This window comes from Penicillium waksmanii (genome assembly GCF_028829765.1).
Source record: "Penicillium waksmanii strain IBT 27052 chromosome Unknown utg000005l:1.0-5232799.0:1.0-5237142.0, whole genome shotgun sequence".
Taxonomy (NCBI): Eukaryota; Fungi; Ascomycota; class Eurotiomycetes; order Eurotiales; family Aspergillaceae; genus Penicillium; species Penicillium waksmanii.
The window spans coordinates 3,130,704-3,141,260 of NW_026643252.1; the positions used below are offsets into that span (position 1 = coordinate 3,130,704).

The 10,557-nt window shown below is 46.1% G+C and overlaps 3 protein-coding genes across 3 annotated transcripts; all 3 read left to right on the forward strand.

Annotated features, from left to right (window-relative positions):
• Positions 1-1,283: 1,283 nt before the first annotated feature.
• Positions 1,284-3,289, forward strand: N7481_006077 (uncharacterized protein; the record flags this gene model as incomplete). Its single annotated transcript, XM_057265296.1, has 5 exons — positions 1,284-1,368; positions 1,430-1,616; positions 1,698-2,133; positions 2,212-2,460; positions 2,522-3,289. The coding sequence occupies 5 exons, from the start codon at positions 1,284-1,286 to the stop codon at positions 3,287-3,289; spliced, it is 1,725 nt and encodes a 574-aa protein (XP_057123016.1).
• Positions 3,290-5,612: 2,323 nt separating this feature from the next.
• N7481_006078 (uncharacterized protein) lies at positions 5,613-6,383 on the forward strand (the record flags this gene model as incomplete). Its single annotated transcript, XM_057265297.1, has 1 exon — positions 5,613-6,383. One exon carries the CDS (start codon positions 5,613-5,615, stop codon positions 6,381-6,383), a length of 771 nt encoding a protein of 256 aa, XP_057123017.1.
• A 1,098-nt stretch (positions 6,384-7,481) lies between these two features.
• Positions 7,482-8,923, forward strand: N7481_006079 (uncharacterized protein; the record flags this gene model as incomplete). The annotated part of the gene is made up of 4 exons (XM_057265298.1): positions 7,482-7,512; positions 7,632-7,749; positions 7,802-8,254; positions 8,314-8,923. The coding sequence occupies 4 exons, from the start codon at positions 7,482-7,484 to the stop codon at positions 8,921-8,923; spliced, it is 1,212 nt and encodes a 403-aa protein (XP_057123018.1).
• Positions 8,924-10,557: the final 1,634 nt, after the last annotated feature.

Here is a 10,557-nt window from a genome sequence, read left to right on the forward strand (position 1 = left end):
GCTCCCGAGGTCAAATAATCGCTATTTATAAGCTTAGCCCCCACTCCAACCCATGTAGGTTGTTCGTATTTTAAACTTTTGGGGCTCGGATACATGGAAGAATACTTATTAACTACCTGAATATTGCTGATGCCATATTAAGATCTGAAAGGTTGGCCTCTTAGCAATAGTCTCGAAGTATTGTACGACGAGCTGTCTGATTCGAGACACAATGGCCAGAATTAGTACACAATGTGAGTGAGAAATACTCAATTTAGTCACGGCATACTTTGTGGATACAATACCTGCACTTAACATAATGAGGCAGCCACCTGCGGGCATGATCTGTTAGTAGCTCTATATTTACATTGGTATTCGTGTTAAAAAGAAAGTATCTTCTCAGTGAGTAAGGTCACCGAGAATATCAAGCTAGGATGAATATAGACGGATTCTAGAGTGGGCTTCCATATACCTACTTTCCTGGACTCGGATTATCTTTTTGATGCCTTAAAGACACCCCCTGACGAGAGCATGGAATTTCCTTAAGAATGACCCCGCCACGTAGCGCAACTTGTCTTAAACTATATTCGCATTATGCAGCATCCGAAGGGGCAAGGAGAATCAGTAATAACTTTCTTGTTTGTGGGCCTACTCGTATGGCGGTGACGATGCTCACAGCTCTTAGCCTAACTTCCAAGGTGGATTCTATTTGCCGACGTCCGCGCTCCACCGGAGGAATCCAACAACGGGAATTGGTGGAAAATCATAGCATGATCTTATCTCGCCGGAAAACAAGAACTTTTTATAATTTTGATCACGCTATGTGCCACTTTGCGAGTCATAAGGAGGAGGAAGGACCAACATGTTGAACACAAAAAATATCACGATTTATCACAATGTTCAAGACTTCAACGACTTGCATTTTTCCAAGTCATTTTTCTTGACCACAAGCTCAATACAGTATATAGAAATGTGATTTGAGATCAAAAAGACTGGACTTGATCGCAAAGGGGCGGAAAAGCCAAACCAGTGGGCTTGTGGGGCCATCAATTTTCCGGGGTTGCGGGGTATAACTACAGTCTACCAGATCAGGACTTAGAATGACACTGATTGAAGAGCTTAACAATCGATAGTCACCAATTAGCCGAAATTTTCCCGACTAGATGTGACATCTCAGGGAGGGAAAGCCCGAGGGATCTAATTCACATTAGGATTTTGCTTTTCTTTATAATCTGAAGAGACCCCGGTTTCCGGCCAGATGATTTGCTTATTCAGTATTCTAAGTTAAGCCTTCATATTACAGAATGAGATTGAATAACAAGGCCGTTGTGGGCGTATATTTAGTGGCCAGTGCCTCGGCCGCTCAGATTACCAAGAATCTTTCTAAAAGTCAGGCCAAGTCCCGAATCGAATGTTGGATGATGCTGGTTATTAACCGAATTATTAATAGGTGCGCAGGATCTCTTTCAATGGTCGATGCATATCAATGACATACGCTGGGATGATTCATACAAGTATATCTGGTACTCTGATCATGGCCCTTGGTCAACACGATTCACAGCCTGGTATGCCGCCGGCCTGTTATACCGAAACCAGGGAGACGATTTGTCGAACGCCAAATCAGCAATCGAGAATATGTAAGACAGTGTCTGCTCTAGAAAGCCATGAAAAGGTATAGTATTGATACTGGGGTAATTGAAACTGATCAATGGTCATAGTATCTCTTGCCAGATGACCGAAAGCTATGAGTCAGCTTGGTATGGTACCTTCAAAGTTTCACCCGATGAACCGTACCCAACTCCCGATTCCGATTTATACCCTCCAGAGATATACGTAAGAACCGATCCTCCATTGAAACGATTTCTTCGTGAAAATCTAGAGTCTATCTTGCTGACAGGTCTCAAGACTACCTACGACCCAAATTGGAGAGAGTTTATAGGGACACAACTGGTGCAGATTGTCGAAGAATTCTCGGAGTTGATTGGGTCAAGACTCGTTACCCAGATTGAAGAAAGCCTGGAGATTGCAGCTATTGGTTCAATGCGTCGCAATGGCTCATACCCGGAAGGAGACAATTTGACACCGGGGTACTCGAATCCAGCCCTCATGCGCGCATGGTATATTGCATGGCTCGGCCATCGCCGCGATAATGATGTAAGAGCGTTCTCAGATTTCCGATATTTTGCTCAAGAAAACATAGAAAATATGAAATATGCTAATCGGGGTAAATAGACTCTTATCAACTATGCAGATGAACAGGCAGAAACCATATTGAAGCTCTTCAAGTCAACGGGCTCAGATGTGCTGTCCGAATACAACGCACCCACTTACTATGGAATGGATATGTGGGCACTTGCTGGCGCTATTAAATATGGCCCTCCAAGTTCTGCGATTACCAAGAACTCCAAAGTCATTTTGAAGGATCTTTGGTCAGATATTGCGACCCATTACAATCCTTACCTTTCAGTTATGGCAGGGCCCGTAGGTTTACCATTTTGTTTTTACGAGAAATGACAGATGCCTAACTAACAACTAGAAATAGTATGATAGAGCCTACACGCGCGACATGGTCACAAATTCAGCCGTGATAGACTATTTTTGGTGGGGACTATATGGTTACGGCACTGGGCCTCAACCTAATCAGCTTGAATCGGATCTTTTATTCGATGTCTCACAGGGAGCAGCACTGGCTCTCATAATGGACGTGGTCGCGGAACACATCTCAGACGAAGACAATAAGTGGCTAAAGGCCAAAGGAAATTGGAACGGAGAGCGCATGATCACCAAAAAGATCCCGGATGCCCTAGGCGACGATTCCGAGATCCGAATCGCCACTACCTGGATGAGTGCATCTCTCATGGTAGGGGCCCAGCAGGTCAATGAGACTATCAACCGCGGCGAGCAGTACGTACCGTCTATCGTCCAATGGGCCGGTGATAAGGACCACAAACCACACCCATACATGTCGTTTTTCTCACTTTATCCGACCGCGTCAACAATCAATGCCGTGGCTGGACCCAACACTCTTGAGGTCTCATATCCTAACACTACACAGGATGGCACCGGTATCTTTACCTTCGTGTTGGCGCAGCTCCCACCAAGCTGGACTTTGACAAAGAAGAAGGTTGTTCGAGGTCTGGAAGATCTACCTTGTCTCAGTGTCAATGTCAACGCCAAGGGCCTGGAAAGGTTGCCAGTTATCTACGGTGCCTCGGTTGAAGATAATCGTGTGTACAATGTGTCCTTTGCTGTACCATCTGGATTTTCTGGCACTCCCAAGATATCTTTCGAATTTAATTACACCTGTTAGGAATATAGTAATGGTGGACTTTAGAGAAAGCAAATGAGGGTTTCCGCTATGGAGCGCCACACCCCTCATTTGCTTTCTCTAAAGCCACACGGGGGCCCACTGCTTATTCAAGCTGGAAATTAAACATTCATAGTTGGGCGATAGTTAATCTGAGTGCTGTTTGAATTCATAACATAGATCACGAATAAATGCTCTCAGATATGCCTAATTTCGGCCAAGGGCAGCTCAAAAACTATCATGATATTAAAATTCAAAATATTTGACAAGCTCTCAGCTTAGTCTAATACATAGTGGCCAGCAATACATGGCCCGAGCTTACATAGCTCTCCTTGGACTAGGAACGCATACCAAGATGGTATCGTCAGATGGCTGATATTAAGAGTTTCCGCATCCTCGTCAAAATACTGGAAACCCCAACATGAAGGAGAAACAAGGAAAGGAAAGGAAAGGAGTCTGAGAGAGATCAGTGGGCTATAAAATGAAAAATACACTGCTTTATTGAACACACCTTGTCTAGGAGATCGTGTCTCAACATTGAGATTCAACCTCTGCGGCAACCAAGAGGAGGACCCGAATCGGAGTGTTGGCAAAGAGTGGGGGGTGGATCCGGTGTCTTGCTTGGGATTATATCCAATGGGAGGGATGCCGAGGGCGTACAACCGAGCAAAATGGCGCAAAGAAGATTGAGATAGCGCATGTTGAGGAGCGAAGATCAGAAATTTGGTTGGAATGAGTGAGCGGAACATTGATTAAGGCAAGTTACTTGAGTTAATATAACCATATCAAATTTAAACTTCTCTCCGGCAGCTCCCGCATGTGTCCATTTATCCCGACAGGTCTTGCGTGGGCTTAATGTAAGGGTTAATGTACCAGAGGCCTAGTCCGGATAGAAAGCTTCCCTATCCACGAGAATCGAATGAGAGGTCTGGACCAGCATTCTTCGCCCCATGTGAAATATTTTAGCAGGCCTGCCGAATCGTTTTTATCGAAGAGGGTATCTCAATATTATACGCTCTGACATGGAGAATGGCTGGAATAATTATAATACGGAAATAAGTTATGCAAGCAATTGGTGGCCTAACATTCTTGTCATACATCAGTCAATCTATGAGCCCTATACGTAATCATGTGGTCCGGTAGATCGGCATGCCGGACGCGTGGGTAAGCATTCACAGCAAGGGCTTGTTGTGTATTCATTGGATGAGTATATTTCCAACTCAGTGACGCGATATACAGCCAAGGCCAAAGTATGTGCATCACTCAAGGGTTAGGATGCAAACTGCAACATTTAATGTAGTTATCTGCGAACATGTATCCGTTGAGATTATTCATAGCCTTGTTTGAAAAATTAGGCTTTAGTTGCTTTATATGAAGACATGTTAGTGAGTATACCTTGAAACTAGCAATATGATGATATTATGCTTAATGTGGCAGAAGATAATTAATATTTTACTTCAGGAGTCCTACAAAACGATACGTCACGAGTTTATTGTCCTTCTACACGATGCCATCGCCTGTTCAAAAAGACTTTGACAGTTGCCGAGAGCTCTGTCAAGAACTAACTCCGAAATGCGACCCTGAAATCACCACTCGGAACTTATGTATACTCGGGTTGGCTTCAGGCTGGGTTTTATCCTTGATTTGTGTCATTGGAGGCTCATTTGTAATGACCTCGCAAGACCGTATAGCCCCGAGTGAAGTTCAAGGAAAAGCTTTCCTGATTAATTTTTCAGAATGGGATTTACCACCGGGCGCCAATAACTTTCCGGGTCATCGAATGCTGCCTTTACACCCTGGCTTATCCATTCTTTTAAATTTATTCTTGAACCTTTTAGTGACTACCATACTTGACGCGACAAATTATATCCACGACACCACTCTCAAATGGGCATTGCATGGTGAAGGACGACTGAGATACAACTCAAATATTCGACTTTTCACTAGTTCGCGCCGCCACGGCCCCAATAGCTGGTATGCAAATGTCGTTTCTCTGCTGGGCCTAGCACTCACTCATGGGTCCTTATCAACTATTATCGTCAACGTGGTTGTCATAGGGACGTGGAATGAAAAAGCGAAAAAATTCGAATTCACCCCGGCGCAAACCACCGACTTCATCGATATCAATTGCTTTGCGGTTATTTTTCTGGGTGTTGGAATCTTGCTCCAAGCCATCGTGTCTACCTGCTGTTTACTATGTAGTCGTGGAGTAAAGACATGGAGCAGTAGTCTTCTGGCAAATGCAAAAGTACTCTCACGCGACGAAAAGCTCAATACCGAAAGTCACACAGCTCCACTGCTTTCGAGTCGGGAACTTCAGAGCTCAATGCTTGATATAGCCCCGCAAGTACAACTGGTCCGTCGGCTTGTCTGGTGCTTTACTGGGATATTCATGGCTTGGTCCCTGGGTCATGGGGTTTATATCGCAGTGAATGGCTATGACATGGATAATGTTGTTGCATGGTCCCGGGATGTGCAGCAATATTGGCAGTTCTACGGAGGAATGTGGATGGACTATGGTCGTCTACTTGAATCGACCCCGTATTGGCTGGGAATAGTGATACAGACAATCCTGCAATCCCTCATAACCTTTGCACTGCACTGTGTGGAGCTTTTGTTCAAGATTTCTCGCGATGAGGCTTCGTGGCGTTGCCTCCAATCCACTGGTTCCGAGATTGATCCGCCAATTCTTTCCAGTATTCAGTGGCAGACCATATTGATGATGACATTCAAGGCAGTCGTCCAATGGGTATTTGGGTATGCATTTACAGCTGATGAGACATTCAACGTCGCGCTACTACCTGTGATCGCACTCATGACACTTTTTATTTGCTTGCTGGCTGCCACCGAATACATGACAAAAAGGAGGCCCAGGGGTACACTCCCCGCGACATACGGGAACTTTGACCGAGTTTTAGAGCTTGTGGATGAATGGGATCATAAAAGGTTATTTTGGGGCGAAAAGGGAGAATTGGGTGATGGAACAAGACTTGCTGGTACAGCTGGACGACGACTGGCAGATTTGAAGCCAAGAGCAGTCTACGGCTGCCTTGACACTCACAAAGCTATCACTCCGCCAGAGTCCCCGCTAGACTAAAATGATGAAGTCACTGAAATGCCTTGTTTAGTTTCGCACCTTTTCTTTTAATTACTGACTGGATTGGGTGACCCTTGCAAATTTTAGATCTGTTTATTGCTAGTTGCTCGCACCTAGTAGAATTTCTCCGGTAAACCGAGTCTATTCGTCTATTCGTTTAGAGGAGATACGAGTAAACTAATAGCACGAGTAGATTAAAGTGGAATCGGTGGGGCTCATTTTCCTTCGAGGCTGTGACAACAAGGCTGAGGGCCACAGCCCTTCCTTTTAGCCATTGCCGGGACGACCCACACATTTCCTAGATGCACTCATCTTCATCGACCTCCCATTTTGATTACCTGGATTCTATCACCCGGTGTGATATTCTCTTCTAGACATACAAATCATCCGTGTTGAGACCTAGAATTAATAGTAAAATGAAAGGGAAGGAAAATTAACTGGCCCTAGTCGTAGGCATACCACGAGCATGGGCCCGGGGTCGGCCCCAAGATAACATCAACCTTGCCAACCTTGAAAAGGAAGAAGAATGACAGCGAGCCCAAGGCGGCTTGATCTCTGGTGAAGGTATTCCCTATGACCTTTTTTTAGAACATCACCACTGGGGCGGTGGTGACCGCCACGTTGTTTTTAGCCTCATTGGTTGAATCGTGCGTTCTGTATTTTCTGCCCCCATATGTTGTGGGGTAGCTAAACTCTTACTTTCGCTATGACGAGCTACCTAGACTTGTAATGGAAAGATTTGAGGCTGATGGGCACTATCTTCGGCATTCGCAGGGGGCGCAGAGGTCGACGGCCCCCAAATTGACGGGATGCAAATCTCGCACTGCAGACCTAATTAGGGAATTAAGGGCGATGATCTGCTAAATAGGCCCACAAAGCCTCATCTTAGCTCACAGCTTATAGTTACTAACCCAGTCGAGTAATTGAGTTGTTTTAGCGGATGTATTCTTGGATTGTCGGGGTAGGTCGCTGGAGAAGATTGCAATATAAGAGGTGAGAAATTTCCCGGATACTGGAATCATCAATCACATCAACTTCGCTTTTTATCAGTCTGTTATTTTATACAACAGATTCCGAGCCAAATTAATATCACCCATCATGCGTTACACATACCTCTTCTCCGCATTCGGTGAGTATCTCCCCTGAGTTATGTGTCATCTTATTGGCTCTCGGTTTGCATTGTTTACTGATGCATGATATGTATAGTCGTTGGAGCGATCGCCGCCCCCCAGGCCCATATTCCCCGAGCTGAGGTCGCCACCGAGACAGCAACACCTACATCCTCATCCTTATCAGCCCAAACCAGTGCCGTCGAGATCCCTGCTGCATGGAATAACGTCGACTTGGACAAATGGATCAGGATGATGTAAGTGCGCTATCTTTCTACTCATCAGGACGAAAGATCTAACGGTATTTAGCGTAAACGAGACTGTAATCGAGCCAATTACCAACGTCACCGAGAAAGCCGAGAAGGAATCCCACATCGATACTGCACTCGGTATCATGGAATGTTACTTTGACATCTCCTCTGCCGCTAGCTGCGAGAAGAACGTCCTAAAGCCCTTTGCGTATTATACCAGATTGGGCGTCTACTACTCGCGCGAGTGGTACAAAAAGATCTACAACAAGTACTACGTGCAAGTCAAGCAATGGAAGGCCAAGGCCACATCATTCGTGACAGACTTCACTCATCACGATCTCAGCTGCAAGAAGGGTTGCAATTACTTCGCTCTTGCTAAGAAGGCATTGAAGTCATGGAAGAGTGTCCTCTCTGGTTCATCCTCATTGCTCGGCGGATTTGACTTCTCCTCTGCTGGTCTTTCATTTGCATCGGGAGTTGTCGCTGCTACCAAGTCTAATGTTACTGAGATGTTAGTATCAATCCTACTCTTTCTGACGAACATTCTGCTAACGTTAATATCTTATCCAGCTTCCAAAAGGAGCTTAGTCAACCCGACAACGTTAAGGAGGCTCTTCTCAATACTGCCGGCCTCGTGAAGAATGCCTCTGTTGCTGGATTTTACGCCTCTGCTATCAACGTTGCCTGGGCTCTGGAGAACGTCTATGTCGCCAAAGCATCCGACAAGATCAATGACCAGAAGCCGGCCGATATGGACCTTTCAATTCTGGGTGACAATGCTCGCACCTGCGATGACAACGAAACCTGCTACTTTTTCATCGTCGCTCAGAACATCAGCAACATCTCTGGCAACTGGACTGCCACTAAGGGTCTTGACAAGATTCAGGAATACAGAATTACCTTGCTTGAGCTGGCACAGTCTGCCACTTGGTTCCAAAAGACCTTCGGTGGCTACTCAGCTCAGCCTAATGCGACTGCTCTTCTGCAGTCCCTCCAGGCCAATGACACTAAGCCTAACCTGAGCTACTTCGTCAACCTGCCTGTTATCGACTTCGACAATGTCAAGTACGCCAGCTCGGACAAGTCTTCCGCGGAGAAGACTTTCCTGGGTGAGCTCAACCGGGAGATCAGCTCGATCAAAAGCTGGCCTTACGCCAAGTCATCCAAGTCAGCCAACTGATCTTGCGGTGGACTAGATATGAGTTATGTGCCTGGAGAATGTACTATATGATACCTGTGAATATTGTTTGCATTGTTTTGCATTGATTAGCATATTTAGAATTAATCTGGATTTCCTTTCTATTATGTGAATCTTCAGGGTTTGATCGAGAAAGCTCTGTGGTCGTCTGACGCTCCTTTGTAGTTGTAGTTGTAGCTGAAAAATGTGATGTGCAATAAATTAAAAATAAAATTAAGCCAGATAATAGTACTAAACGAAAGTAGAGTTTTCCGATGCGATAATAGTACTATCGGATCTCAGTCTTGGCCTCCCCACGCCCCATCATGACTGCCGAGATTCTCCACCGATCCCGTCGCATACCCGCACTCCGCCAGGTTACCATCCCGCTTTGCCGCCGGAGTACACTCCGCTCCCGAGTTCCATGCCGGGGGTTGTTCGGGAGGCCTCTGGCCCAGAGCTGGATGCCGAATGTCTTTCCGCGGAAGATGGGGCGGTGGATCTGCAGGGACCTTTCGACCCCTTTTGCATTGTCCTATAATAATCTATCTACAGTCTATTATTTAAAAGGGTTTAGTATCAATGGGGCTAATTATTGAATTGAAAGCTGGTTTTTCATAGTGGGCTCTGTTAGTGGGGATCATGCAATAGGAAAGGTGTGCTTGTGAATAAGATTTTGTTGGGATGCGATGTTTGTTGTTGATGGATAACCCTTGGGAAGGAATCCCGGATGCTGATAACGCCATGGCCCATGAGCGGGGTGCCTCGTGGCCGTAGACTGGACATCGGAGACGGCCGCATTGCATCTGTTACTTTAGTATCCCGGAGAACAGCATTCATTCGGAGAAGAGTATCTGGTTTACCCAGTACTTCATGGTCCAGGACTGTGTATACACTGGAGAATGTAAGTAAACGGTAGATCTAGACCAGGCAGGCTCGAGGGCTTGTGCATCAATTGCCCAACGGATTTTGTCTCTGCATGCCAACGGTTCGTAGAGAGGCTGGGTGGGATCTATTGCGACATTTGACTTCGTAGCCTTGTTCAACGCAAATATGCCATCAAAGCCCGGGAAGTGTTACTATTATCCCGGACTACAGTCCTCCGCAAGAGAAGAACTCTGAGTCGGCAACACGGCCACGGCTTCGGTTATACAAGGCCCAGGGCGTTAATCCGACCAATCCAGGCCAGGGAGAGTGGCACAGTGAGGATAGAACGACAAAAAGTGCCGGTCCTCGGCGATAGGAGAGGAGGCCGACGACTCGATCGGAGTATTCCAGGCATAGAGTACCCTTGTAAGCTCAAACAACCGTGTCCGGGGATCTCCACCGGCGGGCATTGTTATTCCCGCGGGCTTAATTGGTTGAGCAGACCAGGAGAAATGGGGATCTCGATGGGGATGGGCGAAAGGCGATGCGCATTGTCAGCGGCAGTGGGGCTCAGCGATTGGTTGGGGCTATCTTCTTCAGCTTGATATCCTCGGATAGAACGTCGGGTCGCGGGAGCGGATGAATATTAATGAGGGATAGCCGGGGTTCTGTCGCTGCAACTACTATTTCGCCATGTTAGACATGAGATGTTAATTGTTGGGGGGGGGGCAATTGCAGCAAGTTCAATTGACAGAGATGGTATAAGGAAC